At 46.9% G+C, this 23,599-nt stretch overlaps 1 protein-coding gene across 17 annotated transcripts in view; it reads left to right on the top strand.

The window, feature by feature from the left end:
• Positions 1–23,599, top strand: part of STRIP2 (striatin interacting protein 2) — a 48,867-nt gene that overhangs the window by 5,748 nt on the left and 19,520 nt on the right. For 4 of the 17 annotated variants that reach the window (XR_015162160.1, XM_086395709.1, XM_086395704.1 and 1 more), the window contains 16 exons: positions 2,866–2,940; positions 3,999–4,133; positions 5,509–5,629; positions 6,597–6,665; positions 6,863–6,969; positions 7,657–7,784; positions 8,669–8,872; positions 10,209–10,444; positions 10,697–10,762; positions 11,438–11,501; positions 12,302–12,373; positions 15,706–15,780; positions 16,439–16,536; positions 16,970–17,096; positions 19,578–19,678; positions 23,423–23,489. Coding sequence is in view for 12 of the 17 variants with exons in the window: in XM_086395704.1 (XP_086251830.1) it covers positions 2,866–2,940; positions 3,999–4,133; positions 5,509–5,629; positions 6,597–6,665; positions 6,863–6,969; positions 7,657–7,784; positions 8,669–8,872; positions 10,209–10,444; positions 10,697–10,762; positions 11,438–11,501; positions 12,302–12,373; positions 15,706–15,780; positions 16,439–16,536; positions 16,970–17,096; positions 19,578–19,678; positions 23,423–23,489 (1,745 nt within the window). In the remaining 5 variants the exon portion in view is untranslated. Of the gene's footprint in view, positions 1–2,865; positions 2,945–3,416; positions 3,492–3,998; positions 4,134–5,508; positions 5,630–6,596; positions 6,666–6,862; positions 6,970–7,656; positions 7,785–8,668; positions 8,873–10,208; positions 10,445–10,696; positions 10,763–11,437; positions 11,502–12,301; positions 12,374–15,705; positions 15,781–16,438; positions 16,537–16,969; positions 17,097–19,577; positions 19,679–22,701; positions 22,872–23,422; positions 23,490–23,599 lie in introns of all 17 variants that reach the window. The other 13 variants (XR_015162164.1, XR_015162165.1, XR_015162163.1 and 10 more) reach the window with 9 other exon arrangements.

The following is a 23,599-nucleotide window of genomic DNA, read 5'->3' as shown; positions in this document are numbered from 1 at the left end:
ATGTCTAAAGAAAATCTCTATAGACAACTGGCCAGCGGAGCAAGGCTGGACATGTCACCTGTATCCATCATAGTGGAGTTCTGGTTTGATGTTTCTGAGCTGGAGTGAAGTGATCACATTCTTCTTTCAATGCTGGGCTGCTTCTCTCTGCCTGGATTTTTAGCTTAAGCTAAACGTGATCTCCTTGCGTTCAGGGCCTCCATGTTACACATGCTATAAATGCCAGTTATTAATAAACAAGCTTTGTGTAGAAATGGTGTGAATGTTAAATATTCTGTCACATGGAAGTGACACTTTAAGACATGCTTTTTCAGAGAAAAGAGACTTTCAAAAAGTTCTTATGAATAAGCATAGGGAACAAATTTTGTGATGAGTGACAGAAATAGAGAGCTAAGTTTAATAACCAACAACATCAAAGGATTAGAATCCAGAATATGAATGCACAGAGAGAGAGAGAAATCCAATAGAGACAATAGATAAATGGTCAAAGAATATGAATAGGAATTCACAGAATAGAAAACCATATGGTCAAATAAATACATGAAAAGATACTCAGTTATGTTAGGAAATAGGGAAAAGCAAAATGATGAGGTATTATTCAGCAATCATCAGGGACTTCCCTGGTGGTCCGGTGACTAAGACTCCGAGTTCCCAATGCAGGGGACCCAGGTTTGCTCCCTGGTCAGGGAACTAGATCCCACATGCCACAATTAAGACTTGGCACAGCAAAAAAAAATAAAATAATAATCAGATGCAAAATTTAAAAGTCTGGGGATGGTGAGGTGCAGAGAAGTGACTACTTTTTATACATTTTATACATTGCTTGGCTTGCAGGAACAGAGTATAAAATTGGAAAGCAGTTTTGGTCATATCTAGCAAAGTTGAATTCACACATATTATGACCCAACAACTCTGGTACACTTTAAAAGAAACTCTTGAGCCCAAGAAAACACTTAAAGGGCTGTTTATTGTCATCATTGGGAACAACTGAAAACAACTTAGGGGAATGGGTAAACTGTAGTGTATCAATATATTAGCTACTGTATAGTCATTAAAATAATTGATCTGTATTAGTATGCTTCAGTGTCAAAAAATATTAGAAATATGTTGAGGGGTAGAAGAAACAGTGGCAAAATAATTTATACATGCATCCAAAATACTGCTTAAATACCAATGCTGATCCATGTTGATATGTGGCAAAAACCATCACAATATTGTAAAGTAATTATCCTTTAGCTTAAAAAGAAAGCATTCTTATGAGAGTAAACAACTAGAAACAAGGGGGAAAAAACTGCTTAAACACCCAAGTCTAAAGATGTTTCTAGACGTCTGCTTGCACACTTGATTGAGAACCGTGTCAGTTAAATGAAGGGATCTGTTCATCACACTGCTTTTCATGGAAAATCTTGAAAAACTTAATAAAAAATACTAAGGAAAAATAAAAACACTCCTAAGTAAAAATAATTCATACTATATGATACCACTTGGATAAAAGCTTTAAAAACAGAACAATGTCATGTGTTGTTGACAGGCATGTACACATATCCTAAAAGTATAAAAATAGGCATGTGAAGCATACACACCAGTTTCGTCATAGTGGTTATCTCTAGAGAGGGAAATAAGACCAGGGAGGAAGAAGGGGCTTTAGATGTCTGAAACAGATATGACAAGTTTTAACACTTGTTTAATCTGAAAAGATAAACACAGCGTCTCTTATGCATTCTATATTTACCTGTAGTGTACGAAAGTTCATGATCTGAAATTTAAAAATAAGACAAAAGCAAAGGTCAGTACCTAAGAGCCTTTCTCCCTTTTTTTGAGTGGGTTTGTGCCCTACTTAAAAATATAAATCTACACTACTCACTAATGACTGAAGAATTTCACAATCAGAGCTGAGATTTGCTTCTGGTCACTCTAGGACTCTGGAACTCAGAATGCAAAAGCCCTGGCTCCCAGACAAGGTATTTCTTGACCAGTAAGACAGCCGGCTGGAACATAAGTGAATGTCTCTTGCTTTGTGAATTATCTGTGACCTAGTTAAATTTCCAGCCAGATCTTAGGGAACAGAGTTTTGAGGAAGCACCTTTTGACTTAATCACTACTACTTCATCCTCTGTAAGACAAGAGTACTGATGAAATATTCTGATGTAAACGTGTATAGGTAGGAAAGGGTGTTTTTCTTTTTTTCTCAAAAGCTCTCTGCATTTTGTATTGAGAGGCTATTGTCAGCAAAGATTTTCACTAGATTTTCCTGGGCACAGGCGGCCCTTTGACAATTAAAGCTGCTTGTACAAGGTTTGATGCTGTTTCTGCCCAGGTGGCCGTGGGCAGGAATGTAAACTTCTATACCTTTCAAGGAAACTCCACAGGGAGAGAATGAACTGGCTCCAACCCCAAAGAGCCCTCTAATATTTTCATCCTCTCCAGCCCTCACCCTGGCTCCTTGAATAGCACAAGGATCTGGCATCTAAATTTCAGGAGTTGTATTGTCTGCTTTTTCCCTAGAGACAAGATAGTTCCAGTCTAGCTTGACAAGCAGAAAAGGATGCAGCCCTAAGAAACAGGAATGATGACTTTAAACCTTCTCTGTCCCAGCTCTCCTCCTGGCCCTCAGCAAATGTCGAAGGCTGCCTTCTCTGCCGTAGCAGCCAGCTGGCAGGAGGAGGACAGGTTTGATGCTTTAATCACCCAGGGACACAAGTGGCTATTTTTAACCTCCGAAAAGGAGGAAGCTGGCTCTGGATTGAATTGGACACAGGAACGTGTTGGAAGCTTTAGCTCTTTCATGCCACTGTCTCCATCCCAGGCCCCTTCTGTAAAGATCTGCTAAATGTTTATAATTCTGTCCTATCTTTCCTGCCACAGAATTGTACAGCTACACCGAAAACCCAGAATTTACCACTAACAGGAGGTGCTTTGAAGAGGATTTCAAGACCCAAGGTGATCCCAGATCCTTATTCATTGAGATCTGCTTTTTCTGTATGTGAAATCCCAGGCTGATCTAGAAAAAGCCTAAAATAAAGTATGATCCTTCTTTCTCCTCTCCACAACCATATAATTTCTCTATTCCTTCTTGCATATGGGTTTTCTGTATCAAGTAGAGAAGTCACAGAGTGGAAGCAAGAGAAGCCTGAGCTGGGGCCTTTCCTGATGTCAAAGGGGTGAGGAGGTGGGGCTGGACTGCTATCCTGTTACCTGGTAACCCTGTGCCCGGCCTGGCCTTTGACCTTAGCGTTCAACCCATCTCCACTCTGCCTCACTCTCAATACCATCAGGAGTAATAATTTCATGTGCTCACACTGTGCCCCACTCAGGCTAGTAACCCTGTGCCCAGCCTGGCCTTTGACCTTAGCGTTCAACCCATCTCCACTCTGCCTCACTCCCAACACCATCAGGAGTAATAATTTCATGTGCCCACACTGTGACCCACTCAGACCTCCATTTCCTTACTTGGTCAGTGTCAGTTCAGTGTTCAGCTCAGCACATGTGTGGTGAGTATCCAGTTTGTGCCAGAGATGCAGGAGGCAGGGGTAGAGGTAAATTTACAGTATCTTCAAAGAAATTATAGTTAGATAGCAGAGGGGAAATGTATACATCATAAAACTAGCTGAGGCCAAGAGGAAAATGAGTAGTGTCATTAGAAAAGTAAAAAGTATCATGGGCAAAGCTTCTGGCTGGAGCATTAGTGGAAAAGAAGTGATTCTGTACTGAACTTGTAACGATGTATAGGAATTGGATATGTAGGGAGACAGAGGGAAGTCCTTGAGGAAAGACAGAAAGATAGAGGGGGTGTGGAGGAAGATGAGGCTATAGAGTGGGTTCAGGCAAGAACATTTGGTTTCTTTTTCCATTCCTTATTCTTTGTCAGCTCAGTAAAGCTTTTGAAGAGAAGAATTTGTTGAAGGGGCCTGGCATCAGAGGTGCACACACTCTCAGAAGCCTTTCCAAGAAGGAGAGGCAACAGCTGACACTGCATCTGTATGGCCTTCTGTCCTCAGTGCAGGGTGAGGAGTGGCTGGAGTTGGAGGAAGATGCCCAGAAGGCCTATGTGATGGGACTCCTAGACCGGCTGGAGGTGGTCAGTAGGGAACGGAGACTGAAGGTGGCCCGAGCTGTCCTCTACCTGGCCCAAGGTGAGCAGCCATCTTTGCCAACTTGAGAGGGGTGGAGACTTGGGAGAGAGATGGTGTCATCAGGGCTAGGAGGACGCAAGTCATGCTGGGAAAGCCAGGTCCCTGCCTCTCGAGGACAGTCGTGTCGTGTGCTAGGAGCAGACTTGTACTTACGTGAAGAGGAGATAGTGGTAGATCCTGCTCTGGATCCCTTGGAATCAACCTTTTTCTTTGCAGGCATGCCAGGATTTCTTACAGCGTTCTTTTTTTCCTTAACACAGGCTCTAATCATTTATAGAGAGGGTCATTGTGGTCAGAGCTGACAGTGTACCACCACCCGCTGAGCTTTCTTTCTCCAGGTGCGGCCTGGCTCTGAGGCGGGATGCCGCCAATTTACACATTGTTTCTCACTGGCGTTTACATGGTCCAAGCCAACACAACAGCAGGAGAGGATGCTGTGAGTGATTTGTCACTGAGATGATCAGAGCTCGGTGAGATTAATTGATGAAAGCTTCCCAGAAGGCACCTGTGAGCCAGGTGCTGGAAAGAGAAATGAGATAGCTTAGCTGAAGTAGTAAAAGAAAGCCCTGAGATCATAAATAACAGGGCTGTTGGCAGAACCAACTATTTAGAAGCTTTAAAAAAAAAAAACTGGAGGAGGGTTCAGGATGGGGAGCATGTGTATATCTGAAATTAAAAAAAAGAAAAAAAAAAACTGTAAAAAAAAAAAATCGTAACTGGAGAGGAAAGAAAGGTATCTGGCGAAGGAAAAACTGTAGCAAACAAGGCAGTGCCCAGCCCTCTGTCTTGGGTCTGGTGCCTTGGCCACGTTCCAGCTGCCAGTCGCTTCATCTTTTTGCCCGAGGGCTTTCCATGCAGCCCACAGAAGTACTGGGGGACTCATGTGCTCCCCTTATCCAGTGCATTCCTCAGCACCTGCCAGGAGTTAGTGGGGGAACAGCCCGACTGCCTCAGCCCTCTTGGGTGGGATGATTCCAAGTTGTTTGTTTTATACTGTTCTCCAGAGCTTCTCCTCACTTGGGATTGAGTTCTTGCTGCCTTCTCTTCCCTATGTCACTCCCCCACTTCTCTACTGATAACTCCTGGGATCAACTCCCAAATAAACTACTTGCACCTGAATCCTTGTCTCTGGACTTCCTTCTCAGGGAACTCACTTAAGACAGCCCAGCTGTGAGCACATTGGACCTCACCCTGCAGACTGCTTCTCCTCTCCCCTGCCTCATTCTGGGAAGTTCTGGGCAGCTCCTGCCCTACCTTTGTCCACCTAATTGTTGGGTAGAGTGTTAGAAGACAGTCTCAAGATTATGGGGCAAGGTGGAAAGAACAGGGATAACGCCCTCCCCCTCACCCTCTGTGGCCCTGTCTGGTCCTTTAGGCACTTTTGGGGAATGTGACTCAGAGGTCGATGTGCTCCACTGGTCCAGGTACAACTGCTTCCTGCTCTATCAGATGGGGACCTTCTCGGCCTTCCTGGAGCTACTCCACATGGAAATCGAGTGAGAAGCCTTCGGGGAGGGCTGGCCACCCCCTTCCTTGAAGGTTGCCTCATGTCCTCAGCAGGTTCCGTCAGTGTAGAGCCTTCTTTTTTCACATTTCAGTCCAGAGCCCACTGACAGTTCCCCTCCACCAGCCCTGCCCTCTGGTAGTCTGTCCTCCTCCCTGAGGTTGGGCTCATCAGCAGCTTCTACCCTGTGTACAGCTTCAGTACTGGGCTTCAGGGGCCTGTCCTGTGTTGCTTTTTCATTCAGACACCTTCTCAGCTCAGCCTCCCTCCGGAATCCATGAAGAAAACTGTTCTCCCTGAGAACATGACACAGAGGGACGGGACCAGTTCCTATGGCTGTGCCCAGTTCTTTCCCCCATGGTTATAGCTTCAAAGGTGGCCTTATCTACTGCTCCCACTCTAGTGACCCCCTCATGTTGACTCCCTGGTGGCTCAGACAGTAAAAATAAAATCCACCTACAATGCAGGAGACCCAGGTTAGATCCCTGGGTCAGGAAGACCCCTGGAGAAGGAAATGGGCCTGCTCCAGTGTTCTTGCCTGGGAAATCTCATGGACAGAGGAGTCTGGTGGGCTACAGTCCATTGGGTCGCAAAGAGTCAGACATGACTGAGCAACTAAGACTTCATATTTGTCTCACCCTATCACTCAGATGTTTTAGATGGGGTTAATTCTGTTTATTATTCACCAAGCGTTGTTTTGTGTGTAGCACAGTGCTAGACACGGTGGGGATTTTAAGACAAGTGAATATCATAAACCCTACCCTTTCTCGTCTTCACTGTAGATAAGGATTTGCTGAGATAGCAGGAAGAATTCTATGGGCTTCTCTACCTTAAACCAATTTCTTTAGCTACATGGACAGGGAATGGCAGGTACTTATGTTTGTGCATGTGGTAAGAGCGGAATACAGGGAGTAAAGAGGCCTAATAGGTCCCTGTTTTCTCCCTCGTCCCTGTGGCAGCAACAGCCAGGCCTGTAGCAGTGCTCTTCGGAAGCCAGCCATCTCCATTGCTGACAGCACAGAACTCAGGTGAGTAGGGCTGCCCACGGGATTGGAACAGGGGATCATTAGCAATGGGTAACCTTTGCCCAGATTTCAGATGCTCCCAGACCGCTAGAAGTTCCTAATTCCGCTGGACTGGACCCCCACAGAAACCATGCCTGAGGTCTCAGACCACAGATTGGAAACTGCCATGGGAACCTCTTGTGACCCTTCTGTAACCTCAGGGTGCTGCTGAGTGTCCTGTACCTAATGGTGGAAAATATCCGCCTGGAGCGAGAGACAGACTCCTGTGGGTGGAGGACAGCCCGGGAGACCTTCCGCACTGAATTGAGTAAGAAGTGGCACGCAAGGAGCCTAGGGCGGACGGGAAGCATAGCATCTGCTCACGACGGACAGACAAGTTTTCTTTTGTTGTCTTCTTCTTTTTAAGAATTAACATCCCTTCTTTTAGGACAGAGATTCTATGTGGCAGGTGTGACGGCCTGGCTTGAATGCCTCTCTGTCTGTGAGCTAGGCCCACTCATATATCTTCTCTGTATTTTGGTTTTCTTTATTCCTATAAGTGGGAATTCATCCCTCTCCCCTTCCATTACAAATCCCACATGAAAAAATGAGGTGCCTTACCTTGAAAATATAAGTTGGTGTTGCCCTCAGTCAGGGATGAGATATGAAGGCCTTTGAGATTTTAAAAAATACATTTATTGATGTGGGAAGGTGAATTGTGATCTACAAAATGTTTGAGTTCCTCAGCCAGAAAGCATCTTTATTACTGTTAACTTCTAGTTTGACATCCACCCCCAAGCATTTTACCTCCACGACCTCTCTTATCCTGCCCTTGGCAGGGGAGGGCGGGGATTCCCCAAAGGGGCTCTCTAAGTCTCCTTCTAAGAACCAAGTCCTCAAATTCTTTGCAAGGAGGTGAGTGCCTTCCTCAATGTGTCCAGAAGCAGAGTTACAGGAACTGGATTTCAGCGGCTTCATCTTCATTTTCTCACTTGCCTCTCTCCATACTTCCCAGGCTTCTCCACGCATAATCAGGAGCCTTTTGCCCTTCTGCTTTTCTCTATGGTCACCAAGTTCTGCAGTGGCCTGGCTCCCCACTTCCCCATAAAGAAGGTCCTGCTTCTGCTCTGGAAAGTAGTCATGGTGAGTGGCTGATTCTCTCCCTCTCCCGTCTCATCAGACAGGCAGTGCCTTCTGCCACCACAGTTTTTTCTGGTCTGATTCCAGGAGGCTGGAGCTAGGCAGAATAACAGGGCAGCTGTTAGCCAGTGGAGGGGCAATAGGGCTGTCCTGGAGAAATCAGAGGTTCTGTTTCAGGGCAGGTTACCTTTTTCTATTGGACTGATGGGAGATGCCACTTTTCGAGGTAGGGTGTTATTGCGCCTCTCCCTGATAGAGCTAATGTTTTGTGGAAAGAACACTGGCTGAGAGGTGGGAGATCTGACCTCTGTTGATATTGAGGAACCTTGGGCAATGCTCTGTGTCTCAGTTTCTCTAGCTATAAAATATAGGGTTTAGTGCCTGCTCTCCGTCCAGATAGAGGATTTGCTTTCATAAAAGGAAGTCCTTGTAAGTGTCTGGTTGCAGTTTTGTTACTAATTATTCAACCCGGTTCCTCCTCTTTGGCTCCCACCCCACAGAACTGGCTGAACAACCTACACTCCAGGGCAGGCCTTGAGTGATTCTAGGGGTGTATAGTATCTAGATGTATTCCTTAAAGGGGGGTACATTTTCCTGTTTTTATCCCCCAGTGGAGGCCTTCAGTAGTCCCTTTCCTAATTTCTGGGGATGTTTCCAGCCCTGGGTCAGTAAATAATACTTTATCCTGACCCCTGAGCTCTAAGGGATAGTAGCCACCTCTGAGACTGGGCCCAGTCACCACATTCTTTTTGCCTTCTCCTATTGTATTAATTCCTAATTGAGGGGGTCTTGGGAACTGGAGGTTGTGACTCTTCTCTCTGTCCACACTTCCCTGACCTTGCTTTCTGACTTCCTTCCTCTCTGCCCCTTTCCTGTTCAAATCTCAGTTTACCCTCGGTGGATTTGAGCATCTGCAGGCTCTCAAAGTACAGAAGCGGGCAGAACTGGGCCTGCCTCCACTGGCGGAGGACAGTATCCAGGTGGTGAAGAGCATGCGGGCTGCCTCCCCGCCCTCCTACACCCTCGACCTGGGGGAGTCTCAGCTGGCACCTCCACCCTCCAAACTGCGAGGCCGCCGTGGTTCTCGAAGGGTATGGACTAAAGCAGACAGTGGTGTTGTGATACTGGCTGGCCAAAAGTTGAGATTCTAAGCAGCTCTGGATATGTTAGGAAAGAGCAGCAAATGACTCTGCTGTCCTACCCCTGACCAGCCCTGTGACCAACCTGAAATCATGGAGACTATAATTTGGCTTCTGTCCCCAAGCCCTGATGGGGCCCTGGCTGTCAGTATGTCACACTGTGATATCACTCATAGATTCACGTCTTACTAAGGATCGTTGACCTAGACCTCAGTGCCTGGGGAAGGCAATGGCACCCCACTCCAGTACTCTTGCCTGGAGAATCCCAGGGACTGGGGAGTCTGGTGGGCTGCTGTCTATGGGGTCACACAGAGTCGGACACGACTGAAGTGACTTAGCAGCAGCAGCAGCCTGGAGTTCCCTAGTGTGCCAAACAACAGTTGGGGTATAATCCTGGCCATAGGTACCTGGTAGAGGCACTTTATCATTTTCTTCTCAGTAAGAAGTTTTACTCTGAGCCAGCCAGAGGCTTACATTTAAAGATGACTGGTTAGGGTTCTAGATAGTCTGCGTCCCTAGAAGGGTCACAGGTACAACTTGCACTGAGACCTGACCATGCTCCCAAGAACCCGCCTGCCTGATCTACCTGACTTCACCAACTACAGCTGACGGGTCCAGACAGTCACACTCAGTAATCTAGTCTACATTATCTGCAGTGTGATATTTTTTTAACCTTTATTTTTTGTTTTACAAAGTAATGCTTACTCATTATAGAAAATTTAGAACAAATATAAAAATGTGAAAAGGGAGGGAAAAAAAGTCACCCACAATCTTAACAACCAGAAGCAGTCACTGTTAACTTTTTGGCCTATTTCTGTCCAGTCTTTTTTGTCTTTCTGTGACAAGATTTAAAATTCCAAACTCAATTCCCTCTGCCTAGCAGCAAGCTCCCATTCTCCTCTTCCTCAGTCAGCCAGCTGGTGTATGCTCACAGAAGGCAAATTAATTGAATGTTCACCTAAGTAGAGCATAATTAGGAAGGAAAGTGCAGGCAAAAAAAAAAGCATCAGTGCTTTCTGAAACCTAAGTGTGACTCTGGGATTATCTGTGCTCTGCCTCCCAGCCATTTGTGTGCTTGCTTGAGAGAGCTGCCTGTCCTGGAATTGGGCCTGGTGGGGACAGTAGGGTTGAGATGGGAAGAGAAAGTTCTCACTAGGGGTGGGTTCTTACTCCATGTTCCCTGAAGTCAGCGGCCTGGGGGTAGTGGGTAGCCTCAGACAAGGATGCCCAGACTGAGATTTCTGGACACCTTCCCTCTCTCCTTCTACCCACCCTCCTCGCCCCCCAGCAACTCCTTACTAAGCAGGACAGCTTGGACATCTACAACGAAAGAGATCTTTTTAAGACTGAGGAACCAGCCACAGAGGAGGAAGAGGAATCTGCCAGCGATGGAGAACGCACTTTGGATGGAGAGTTAGACCTGCTAGAGCAGGACCCTCTAGTACCCCCTCCACCCTCACAGGCACCCCTCTCTGCTGAACGGGTGGCCTTTCCCAAGGGCCTACCCTGGGCCCCAAAGGTCAGGTAGGTTTGATAACACCAGGGACCCTGGGCTTCAGGGTTCTAGTCACTGGAGGCTGAGGGCGGAGTGGTCTGTGTACTCAAGGCTCAGTAAGCTGGGCTGTGAGTTAGAACTCCTGGGTGGGGAGTTCCTTTATTGGCTTCCCTTCCTGTTCTAGTTTTCCATCTGGAGGGGTGGGAGCCCAGTAAGGTTCTCTCTCTCAAGGTTTGCTATTCTTCCCTTCTCTGGGATTTGTCTGTCCACCATCCTCTCAGACAGAAGGACATTGAGCACTTCTTGGAGATGAGTAGGAACAAGTTCATCGGATTCACTCTGGGGCAGTAAGTGACTGGATGGTCAGAACTGGCTATATAGAGGGGTTCTTAGGGGCCAGAGGAGTGGGTGGCTTAGAATGAGAAATGTTGCCTAATCATGGTGATACAACCCAGAGCCTTGGGCAGCTCCCAGTGACTGCTTTGGGTTCTTGCCATCTAGTTTTTTCCTTCCAGTTTCCTAGAACTTTTATGTTCTCAGCCAGGTATAGGATGTTGATCGAGTCATTTCCCTATGGGAATCAATTTCCTCATCAGAGTGTTATGAGATGGTCCCTACAGGCTCTTTCCTAGAGAATTCTGTGAAGAAGCAACGTGGTGGGAACAGATCCAATCTTTCCCCATCTCCCTACCCTTGTGAATCTCCACTGGTCACTACAAAACCTCAGAACCCATTCTTACTGCTGTTTTGCTGTCAAAAGTGTTGTTGGGCAACATGCCCTTTTAAATAGGAACCTACTCCCAGACAAAGTGAGTCCCCACTAGACTGTACAGAAACCCTAAGTTACAGAGACTCTTCTCTGTACCATTGTTCTTTTTGTGTCCTGAAGCAATAATGAGGGACCTGGTAACTTGCAGAGAAAGATCCAGGCAACCAGATGGTGAAAGTGGCCTGGTCCACGTGACTCCAGGAGTATCGGTAGTTCTCTGTACTTCTGACCTTTATGTATCTTGTGTTCACAGGGATACAGATACTTTGGTTGGATTACCTAGGCCCATCCACGAGAGTGTGAAGACCCTCAAGCAGGTGAGCAGGTTGGGCTGTCAGTCTTCAGAGATAGGGACCCATCAGTACAAATTAGATGACCCCCAGTAGGGTCCTGGGTCCTGGGTAGGGCTCTTCCACTAGACATGTTCTGAACTTGTTATTCTGTATTTCCTCTGCAAGGGTTTTGGCCAAACAGATTTAAAAAAAATCAGGTCTCTCCCTACCTATTCAGTGTCCTACATTTAGATGGATGAAAAAGTTATCCTTTCTTCTCTCATTGCTTTTCCCTCCTCCCACCCTACTCTCCCTCTTCCCACTTATCACTTCCTTTCCTCTCACTTCTCACTCCTTAGAGGCTCAGTAGCTTCCGCAGGCCCAGGATCAAGTAGCAGTCTGCTTTGTATCCGGAGAGTGTGTGAGGACGAGGAAGAGTAGTGTATTCCCTGCACAGACCTTGAGCCCAGCCTCACCTCTCCATCATCACTCCGTTCACACATGCACACACATACAGGCATCTGCAGCAGAGCTCTCAGAGCAGTGGTCCTAGGCCTGGGCTTGTTCTTTTCTTCCCCTTGCACTTTGGTTGAAGGTAGATGCTAAAGTATTTGCTGCCCATCCAATGTGGAAATATGAAATAAATAAAAATACTGTATTAAAGAACTGTGCTGATGTTCATGATGCAAAGGTGAGTAAGACTCCTGCCTTCAAAGAGTGCATGGTTTATTTGAGGTGACAGACCCATAAATAGGGCACTTCCTCGTCATTGGGGAGGTTAAGCAAGAGGCTGGTACACATGTGATCAAGGCCCTCAGCCCCTTGTTGACATCTTGTGTTCCCAGCACAAGTACGTCTCCATCGCAGATGTTCAGATCAAGAATGAGGAGGAGCTGGAGAAGTGCCCGATGTCTTTGGTAAGTCCAGGGAAAGCCTGCACAGGGGCAAGTCTCGGCAGTGCTGTCAGAGAACTTGTGTGCTTGCTGTGGGACTCTTACTGCATGCTAGGCAAGCACGGTCTCTACTTTCACAATAAGGTTGGAGAAAACAATAGTAATTAAGAAACAAAGATTTTCAGAGAAGGCAATGGCAACCCACTCCAGTACTCTTGCCTGGAAAATCCCATGGACGGAAGAGCCTGGTGGGCTGCAGTCCATGGGGTCGCTAAGAGTCGGGCACGACTGAGTGACTTCACTTTGACTTTTCACTTTCATGCATTGGAGAAGGAAATGGCAACCCACTCCAGTGTTCTTGCCTGGAGAATCCCAGGGACAGTGAGCCTGGTGGGCTGCCGTCTATGGGGTCGCACAGAGTCAGACACGACTGAATCGACTTAGCAGCAGCAGCAGATACAGTTAAGAAAATTAACATAGAATCACATACCATGTAGTAGACTACTTTAGCTTGGGCAGTCAGGGTATGTAGACCTCTGAGAAGTGACAGTTATCCAAGATCTGAGGTGCAAGAAGGAGCTGGCCATAAGAACATCAAGGCGAAAAGCATTCCAAGCAGAGAGAACAGCCTTATTAACAAGGTGAGAGCAAGCTAAGTGTTAGAAGTAGTGAATGAAGACTGTTATGGATGGAGCACGGGAATGAGGGTTGTATGAGACAGAGTCAGAGAGGTGGTCTGGGGCCACTTTACACAGGACATTTAAGCAAAGATAGGGAGCTTGAAGTTGATTGACATGACAAAGGGAAGCCTTCAGAGATTTTAAACAGGAGTGACATGATCTGATTTATCTTTTTAAAAAATCTTTGGCTACTTTGTAAAGGCTTGACGAGGAAAGAGTTGAAGCAGGGAGTTTTGGAAACTAAAAATGATCAAGATGAGAGATGATGGTGTTTTAGACCAAGGTAGTAATTGTGGTACATGCTGCAGTCCATGGGGTCGCAAAGAGTCTGACGCGACTTAACGTCTGAACAACAACAAATTGTGGAGATAGAAGGGGATGAATTGGGGTTATATTTTGGAGGTATAGCTGACAAGAGTTGCAGTTCCATTGGATGTGGATACAGAGACATAAAGGGCAATCAAGAATAAGTACTTGATTATTTGGACTTCTCTGGTGGTCCAGTGGTTAAGACTCCACGCTTCCACTGCAGAGGGCACAGGTTCAATCCCAGCTGGGGAAGTTCTGCATGTTGCCTCAGTGCAGCCAAAAAAAATAAGAGTAACTACAGTTTGTCAAGATGAGGAGTTCTGTTTTCTTTTTTTAAAATGTGTTTTCCCCTATTTTTCTTTTATTTTTCCAACACTGCATGGGTTTCAGGATCTTGGTTCCCCAACCAGGGATTGAACCCAGGCCCATAGCAGTGAAAGTACAAGAGTACTAACCACTGGATTGCCAGGGAATTCCCAGGAGTTCTGTTTTATCAACGGTTCTATTTGGGTTGTACTGAGTTTTAGATGTCTACCCATGTAGAGCAGCCAAGCAATTAGATATATAGGCCTAGAGTTCTAGGAGAGAGGACTGACTAAGAGAAATAAATTTGGAAACTGTTTGCTCATGGACGGTGTTAAAAGCTTGGAACTTGCTGAGGTAACCTGAGGAGGAAGGAGAGAGAGAAGAGGATGGGACCCAGCACCAAGCGCTGGGGCACACCAGTGTGTTGAGGATGGGATGAGCCAGGAAAGGAGCCAGGAAAGAGGAGTAAGAAAAACACCCAGTGAGAGGGTAGGAAATCCAGGAGAGTATGATGCCACAGAAGCTAAGAAAAGAAAGCCTTTCAAGAAGAAGGAGGTGATCAGCTGTGTCAAATGCTGCTGACAAATGGAGCTTGATAAGACTTGAGGTACCCATTGGCTTTGGCAACGTAGAAATGACTGGTGACCTTGATAAGAGCAATCTCAAGGGAAGTGGTGGGACTGGAAGCCAAGTTGGAGTGTATTGAAAAAGGAATGTAAAGAAAGGAGGTGGGCTTAGTCAACATAGACAAACCACATAGAAATTTTGTTGTGAAAAGGAAGGTAGAAATGGGGTGGTAGCTGAAGGAGAATGTGGGGTCAGGGGAATGTTTTATAGTGTTATTGGAGGAGATACTGGAGTATGTTTATGTCCTAAGAGGGATGGTCCAGGAGAAAGACAATTACAGAACCGAAGCACTCAACAAAATGAAAGTGTGTGAGCACCAGTGGCAGATGGCCTTTGATAGGAGTACCCGGTTCATCCTTCATGGCACATGGGAAGGTAGAGACTCTGGTAGATTTGGTGTTGAGAAGATGAGGCTGTGCCTATCTGATTGCTTCTGTTTTGTCCGTTAACTTAGAAGTAGGGTCAGCAACTGTTGAGGGGCTGTGGGTTGAGGGTGTTGGTTGGAAGAGAGGGGAGAATGTATGAAATAGGCCTTTTAGAAAGCAGAATATAAACATGCAGGGTCGCCAGGACGTTAAGACTTGTGTACATTTAAGCAGCAGCAGCGTTGTGTGGGATAGAAGGGGTCTGGCTATCCCTCTACCTCAGGGTCTCATGGTGGTGACCCTTGTCCCGTCACCCTGTGACGGGAGGAAGACGGACTGCACTGGCCAAAGGTGACAGTGGCCTGAGTAGCCTCTTGAGCACTAGAGGCCCCTGTCTCCCCACTCTGATAAAGGACTTAAATGGGGTCATCACAAGGACAAAGTTGTGCGTAAGGGGCTGGTCCGAAAGCAGGGCTGTCGTAGAGGGTAATGGAGAAGGAAAGAAAGTAGCGTCCACCTAAACTCTTCCCTGCTCACTGTTTCTGCAGGCCTTTATTAACCCTTTCTGTGCAGTCATCCACCTCTCCTCCCTGGCTTCAGAGCCTCCCCAAGCTTTCAGATGGCCTCAGATTGACACCAGAGGAAGTGCCTCTGTGTGGGGTGTCAGTTCCAGTGTCCCAGGCATACCTGTGGCCTGAGTTAAGCCCATTATGTACAGCAAAGCAGTAATATGAGCCAAATCCTCGGTGGGAGTTCTGACTCTGACCTGGAAAGCGATATAGAAAGAACTCTAGATAGATTCCAGATAACGAGACAGCTAAAATCATAGGTTCTCAGGGCTGGAAGAGTGCTCCAAGGTCATCCAGACTAGCTCTCTGATCCTTGAAAGAGGAGATTAGGTCTCAGAGAGGGAAAGGAACTGACCCAAGGTCCTGCAGTGACTCATGAATGCAGCTCGGGTACGAAGCTGACTCCCAGCTCTTGTCCTGCCATCCTCCACAGCCAAGGAAAGATAGATTTTGGTCAACTGGAAAATGGTCTGGGCAAACTGTGTGTTTTCTTGCTGTAGGGGGAAGAGGTGGTACCAGAGACGCCATGTGAAATCCTCTACCAGGGCATGCTGTATAGCCTCCCCCAGTACATGGTAAGGAGACGGCCGGGTCCGGGCTGTGAGAGCTTCTCAGCTGCGAAGAAGAGATGGCGGAGAGCCCTTTTAAGCTGAGCCCTCTGTCACTTGAGTTTGCTTCCTGAGCCTTCAGAATTCTGATCTCCCCTTGGGGCTCCTCCAGAGGAAGGAGGACTTGTCTCTACCTCCAAGTCCTTGTTTGGGAGAGGTGGGGAATGGGGTAGGCTCCATGCAGGATGCACCAGGGGCCTCTCCTGAGTAAGCACCTTAGTCCCTCCGAGGTCCAGGGTGGCCTCTGGTGTCCTAATTGGCCTCAGTCTTCCAGGGGAGAATGCTGATGGTCTGAGGGAGAGGAAGGAAGAGGGTGAGGGGGGTGGATCTTGCCTTTCCCTCCCACCTAATTTCTAGGCATTGCCCCCACTCTCTGCTCCTTCTCTCATTCTCTTTGGAAAGAGCAGTCTTGACGCAGAACAGTCTGTAAGCACATCTCTTCAGGCTCCTTAGCCTCCCAGGCCCGTCAGGACTGGGCACCAGTTTGCCCTTCCGGAAGTAGGGAGCTTTGGTTATTGAGTGAGGAACTTGGAGCAAGGATTTCAAACACTTCTCTTGGAGCTGTTGAGTTGTGGAAGGATAGCCTTGTTGAATGGGGTAGATTTCCTCGTTTTCTGCTTCCTAGATTGCTCTGCTTAAGATTCTACTGGCTGCAGCCCCCACCTCCAAGGCTAAGACAGACTCTATCAATATCCTGGCAGACGTCCTGCCTGAGGAGATGCCGTAAGTGCTTCAGTGGGAGCAGCTGCTGAACACTCACTGTCTTGTCTGCAGTCTCTCTCATCCCTGCCTCACCTCGTTAACACTTACGGGGATTGTCTCCAAGGAGATCTCCTCTCTGCCACCAGTGGCCCCTTTCCACTGCAGTGCTCTCTCAAGCCCAGAACTGAGGGTCTGGAGGGCCACATCATTGCCAGTGACTGGCTGCATGTGTATGTGGGTGGACATTGCTAAGGGACAAGCTTGCCAAAGGCGAGAGAGAGACAAACCTCCAGACAGACTCACAAGTGGGAACTCTGGAGGTTTCCCTAGCACAGCCCAGGTTTCTCAGGTTCTGGCTCACTGGTGTGTACTGTATGTGTCCCAAACACCTGGGTCCTTGTAGGCCTCTCTCGAAGGCCACCTTCTGCACTGACTCTTCCTTTCCCCGTTGCAGCATCACTGTTCTCCAAAGCATGAAGCTGGGCATCGATGTGAACAGGCACAAGGAGATCATTGTAAAGAGCATCTCTGCCCTGCTCCTGCTGCTCCTCAAACACTTCAAACTGAACCACATCTACCAGGTGAGCAGCTCAGAGCACTTCTCCACACCCCTCAGGTGTCCTCCAGGTCCTGCCGCCCAGAGGAAGAACACAAGGGCCTTGGAGTCCAGCAGAGCATCGTTCTCTGTCTTACGGAATCCAGATACGTGTTGCACAAGCTTGGGGCACAAGGTGGGGAATTGTCCTAGAAAGTTGCAAACATCTGTGTCCTTTGAACATTATCCAGGGGTCGTAGGTAGGAATCCCTAGCTTCTTGGGAATATGCCCAGCCAGCTTTGAAGCAATGGAACACAGGACTCAAGCATGCCGCCAAAAGGGGAGCGGGGGGGTGCCAAGCATACTTTTCTGTATGTGAAGCATTCTTCTAACATTTGAGATAGAATTCTATATAAGGCATTCTCTAGCTCATAAGGGCTTTGAAGTTTTATAAAGGATACAGATGTAAAGCAGGCAATTATGGAGTGATAAGTGCTGTGTTACAGGTAAGCATTAGCTGCTATGAAAACACCTAATCCAGCCTGAGGTGGAGAAGCTGTGACTCCTAACCTGAGTCCTACAGAAAACTTGTTAGCCAGGGTGCAGGAGTTGTCAGGGAATGATGGCAGGAAGCATTTAAAGCAGAAAAGCTGATTTGTGAAACTCCTGAGGGCAGAGGGCAAAGTACCTTTGGAAACTAATCAAATGTTTCTGGAGTTCTGCATGGGGTAGAGGGAGACGGGGAGGTCTAGTGGTAACGTGAAGCTGGAGAGGACGGTGGGGAGCAGACAGCAATACCTGTGCTAGCACACGGTTAGTGGGTACTTACACTGTGGCCGGCACTCTAATCGGTTCATCTGGGATCTCATTAAATTCTCTCAACGCTGCGAGGTGGGTCTTATTTTATTCCACTGAGGCTAAAAGAGGTTAAGAACCTGCTTCCGCATAAGAGCAATGTTTGCCATGCCACGGAGTTTGGACTTGGTGCTGTGGGTGTTGCCAAGACATAGGAGAAGATGGGGGCAGTGAGTGAGTGTTCTCTGTGGTGAGACATGGAGAGGAGGCGGAGCTTCTCATTCTTGCACAGAGGCTCTGCCCTCCTGAGAAGTCAGAACCGAGCTTGCTGCTAAAACAGCAGGAGCTCAGTGCAGGGAGGCCCTGCAGAGTCTGTGTCCATGGCAGGTTCAACTGTACAACCTGGATATGTATCCACTTTAGTGCATTCAGAGACATCTTGTAGTGTGTTAGGGTACCCCGAGGACACACACTTCTTCTACCAATATTTGCAGAGCAGCAGCAGGGCTGGGAGGAATAGGGAGGGATGAGTGAGAAATAGTGTTCCTAGTAGAAAGAGATCTGCGTGTGTGTGCTTCTGTCTGCTTCTCTTGGTGGGGAGTATGTGGATCCACAGCCAGACGGGTGGGTGGCCTGATGGGCCTTGCCAGTACATGTCAGTGTGTCCTGACAAGGCTACAGACATGTCTCAAACTGAAAGATGTTTCCCATCACTTGACAGTAGGTTTGTATTGGCTCCTGCACCTGAGGCTTTGCAAAATACCCTGATTCAGCTGCCAGGGAGAAGATATTTGAGCAGAAGAGAGAACTGGGCAACACAAGCTGACTCCTCACTTCTAACCACACACCTCGGGAGAGGGCAGCTGAGTGTGCTGCCATGGCTATTTTTTGGTGATCAGGAATCAATAAGAGCTAAGGGATTTAAAACACTGCAGTTCTGTGCTTTTTCAACCAGTTTCTACACTTAGAGTAGTTTAGATTCTGGAGACAAACTGTGTGTGATGCTGTTCAGTGTATCATGGGCAAAAGCCGGATGACACTGCCCCAGGAGGTCTTCCTGGAAGCAAACCCCATCCAAATTCAAGAGAGTGAAGTGGAGCGCTATGTTCTATTGTTTAACCCATCAAAAAGATCTTGGGCTTATTCTTAGTGCATTATTTGTTGACTGAAGGACTCCTGTTGATTCATTAAAATACTGATATTCTAAGTATAGGGGCTAGTCCAGTGAACCAGACCCACCCTGGAGCCCACGCTCCAGTGGTTCATTTGGTTACCACGCACCGTATCCATCCTGACTGAGTGATGCCAACAGTTGCTGGGCTGCACCTGTTCCTGGCATATCCATCACAGTTGAAACTCTGTGAGCCAGAGCTTTGGTATGGGAGGCAACTCCCTTGGGGAGCCTTCCTTTTGCTGTAGAGCTTAGGAACAAATCTCACAGCAATTCCTTCTGTTTATCTGGAGTGGGATTTTCTTTCTGGCTTGTGTACATTTTGTGCTTTTGGTGAGGCGCTTGCAACATACACGCACTGCAGACTGTCCCCTTCTATGTTGGCTAGGCTGGCTGAAGAGGGCTCTCCCCACATCCCAGACAGGAAGACTGTTAACACAAGTGGACAGTGGACATTCTTAGGAATGGGTATCAGAATTGTACTTGCCTCTTTATTTTTCATATAGACCTTCTATTCTCCCCAAGATAAACTTCCTTTCTGCTTTGATTTTTTACTTCAGTTTGAATATGTATCACAACATTTGGTATTTGCCAACTGCATCCCATTGATCCTGAAGTTCTTCAATCAAAATATCTTGTCCTACATCACTGCCAAAAATGGGTAAGGACTCTGGACAGGTTTATTTCAAAAGGTGTTTGGGGATTGAGAAATTATTTTGTCTCTGAGCCACCTTTCCATTCTCCCTGGTCCTTTCTGTCTTAGAGCTATCACTGTCAAATTTCGTTTTCTTGAGGTATTACTGGTGGGGTGTATGATTTGGCCTCTTCACAAAGATATTTGTAACTTAATAGTTTTGAAAACTGTAATGCCATAACTCAAAATAAGCTTCACCGATAAATAAATAAACCTACTGTCAAGTGATGGGAAACATCTTTCAGTTTGAGACATGTCTGTAGCCTTGTCAGGACACACTGACATGTACTGGCAAGGCCCATCAGGCCACCAACCCGTCTGGCTGTGGATCCACATACTCCCCACCAAGTTGAATGTTATTTTGTGAAGCAGCTGGCTTGTCTGGCCAGCCCTGATTTTAATATAAATCATAAATTGAATTAAATTTGTAAAGGGTTATACAGAATTTGTAATTTAAGGTAAACAATAGACCCTTACTTCGATAGATCAATCTGTAGTTTAAAAACTGCAGTATTTTCACATCCATTATTTCATTTAATCTCCTCATCAGTGCTAAGACATATCACAACAAGTTTTATTCCCATTTCTTCAGTTAGGAAACAAATTCAGAAAGGTTGACTGACTTATAAGGATAGCACACCAGAGAGACCCTTTAAGTAAGCAGAAGAGGCAGGGTTAAAACACAGTTGCTATGGCTTGCTCCAGCCAAGTGGGGACTTGGAGGGTTAACAGAGTAGGCCCTTGTTCCTCAGTTTGCTGCTTACACAAAAACCGGAAGCGTGTTAATCAGTAAAGTTGACCAGAAGTGCTTTACCAGAGGCAAGGTTCCTAAAATAGAAGAAGGCTGACGTGACACTTGAGGTGGCTGGAGAGGGGCTAGGAGATGTTGGCCCCACAGTCTGTCAGCACTGCCAGAAACTCCACCCTGGAGAGACAGCCTACTTCTGTGTAGCTTAAAACACACACAGAACCCAAAGTCACAGGACCTGGATTCCTGACCTGGATCTGCCACTTGCTAGCTGTGTCATTTCAAGTGTAAGACACTGTGTTTCTCTGAGCCACAGTATCTTCATCTTTAAAGTGAGAATAATACCTACTCTGACTCTATCATAGACTTTTATAAGCATTAGTTAGGATAAACATACATGAGAGCGCTTTACTTTTCCTGTTTGGAGGAAGCACTAGAGAATGGGTTTATCCTCACTACAAAGAGATTTCTGCCCTTTAAAAATGGCACTTAAGACGTGCTAGTTGCTCACCAGGGAAAACTGAAAGTGTCTGTGAGGCTGGGGAAGGGCCACAGCTTCATGAAGGCACCTGTGTGTGTCAGCTCACACAGAATGGGGATTTGTTAGGAGGAAATGAAGAACCTCAGACAGAGGTGCAGCTCTGGGCCTCAAGGTCAGCCTGTAGCACACAGAACCCAGGGGGCCATGTGCCTCCAATCTGTGGCCACTCGGCCTCTGCACCTCTGCTCCAACTTTTCCTCTCTCACTGACAAATAGTTTTGTCTGCTTCCTAAACCAGAATTTGCCTGCAATGCAGGACACCCAGGTTCAATCCCTGCTTGGGTCGGGACGATGCCCTGGAGAAAGGAATGGCCACCCACTCTAGTATTCTTGCCTGGAAAATCCCATGGACAGAGGAGCCTGGCAAGCCACCTATAGTCCATGGGGTCACAAGAGAGTTGGACACAACTGAGCGACTAAGTGAAATATGTCTAAGCCACTTAGTGAAAATATGCCTGCCTGAGCTAAACATGCTCCTGTACCACTTCAGAGACTGAATTGGCTCTTGATCCCTGTTCCACATGCCCAGGGTTCGAGGTCCACCCTTGGATCAATAACTGTGGCTGAGGAGTGGGGTTCAGGAGCTTGGTGCCCCCGCACTGTGGGCTTAGAAGTAGGGGGCAGACAATCCAATAGGTGCCCTTCGGGTTCCATTTGGAGCTGGAAGAGTGGTAGTACCAAACTGCGCTGTTTGCTGAGGTCAGCCTGGGTACAGGGTTCCTCTTATGCGTTACCTATGAGCTTTACTGTTGCATAATCTCAAGAACTTGAGCGCCTTCTGCTTGCTACTGCAGTTTCGTCATAGCTCTTACAATCTAGATATACTAGAAACCTGGAACTTTATGCCCCCTTAGGGTAGAATTTGGGCTCTGGTAGAATTTAATACAATGAGATTGAAACAAATCCATCTTGGATTCCCCACCCTTATTTCCCGGTTGCCAGTACCTACTTTGCCATGGGGCTTTGTCAGTAGAAAGTGGGTAGATAAGTAGATGAGCCAGCCAGGAATCTTTATCCTAATGGAGCAGTGTGAAACTGGCAACCCTGGAGAACCTAGTAGGTACATCCACAGCCCTCTCCTCTCCTGCCCTGATTCCCTTAGGTTATCTTTGGGGGTTTCTTGGACAAAGGTCAACATTTCTAGTCAAATAAATTGTTGCCTTTTGCTTGGATAGAAGTTTTGACTTTGAAATATAGAAGAGGTCCAAGGAGCCCCATATTCCTATTTATATCCTATGCTTTGCCAACGTCGTTTATCCATGTCCAGTTATTCTAACTGGAGTGGTTTGGTGTTTAAAACCTCATGGGAGTAAACTAATTAGCCTTCAATTAAAATAAATAAATTAAAAAAAAAAAAGAACCTCATGAGAGGAAAAAAAAAGGAACTTCCCTGGTGGTTCAGTGATTAGGACTCCACGCTTCCACTGCAGGGGGCACAGGTTTGATCCCTGGGTCAGGGAACTAAGATCCCACATGCCCCTCAGCCTGGCCAAAAAAGTTTTTTTTCTTTTAAAGACAAACCTCATGGAATGTCAGAAGCAGAAAGAGCATTAGAGATTAGATTAGCTAGTCTAAATGCTGCATTGTACCCATGAAAAAGGGAGGAGGAAAGAGCTGTCAGCTGGAGTGGCCGGGGCCCCGTCATCATGCGGTGGTTCCTTCCCCTGCTGACTCATGCCTGTCTCCCTGGGCTCACCGCAGAGCCTCCAGCTCCCTTGCGGTCAGCCAGGGTCTCTTTTGGGAGCAGATGCGGTTACCATCCTTGAGCTACTAGATGGGCCCAGCTGCAGGAAGCTGCCTCTGTCTCAGGCTTCCTCTTGGAGTGGCTTCTGTGGTTTTTCCCCAGAGGTCCTGGCTTTCCGAAACATCTGGTAAGACACAGGAGAGGTCTTCATTCTCACAGGTTGTTATTAACTTACTGACCAGAGACACATTAATACATCTTTTTGTTACCTTAACGTTACTGACTGGAGATGTTTCACTTCACTTTCATAACAAATCGCCAGCCACAGGCATTAGTTTCTGCAAAACTCCTTCAGTCAATAATGTGTAAAGTGGGATGAGTTTGGGCAACATCTTTGGGCGCACAATTATATACACACAAATATACACTTAAACACAGAAACACAAATGTATACGACCTTATGTATTTCTTTAAAGAACAGAAGAGAACTGTGGCTATGCCGAGGCGCTTTCTCTTGCCTCTGAAAGAACTCTGTCAGTCCTTCTCATGGCTATGAGGAGAGGAGACTGGATCTGGAGGTGCCTGGCACCAGAACCCTCAGTTTCAGCTGAAGTCACTAAGCAATTCTGGAAATAGATGGGGCTAGCTGAAGAGAAATAACCTCCTGCCCTTTCGGATGTAGCCGTTTGCTGCCTTTGCCATTTACCTAAAGCCTGTTCTTATCTCTGCATCTTGCAGCATCTCGGTCCTGGATTACCCATGCTGTACCATCCAGGATTTGCCGGAGCTTACTACGGAGAGCCTGGTAAGCAAGTAGGGATTTGGTAGCCTTTGAAATTGCCATGTGGCAGAGGTTGGCATTTGCTCTTCCTTTTCTTTTCTAGCCCCCTCATGCCCTGGTTTGGGAGTCTTAGA

Source organism: Bos grunniens, chromosome 4 (genome assembly GCF_055505025.1).
Source record: "Bos grunniens cultivar Pamir isolate PY7600 chromosome 4, Bosgru_T2T1.0, whole genome shotgun sequence".
In the NCBI taxonomy this organism is placed as follows: domain Eukaryota; kingdom Metazoa; phylum Chordata; class Mammalia; order Artiodactyla; family Bovidae; genus Bos; species Bos grunniens.
This window is presented reverse-complemented; position numbering and strand designations above follow the sequence as displayed.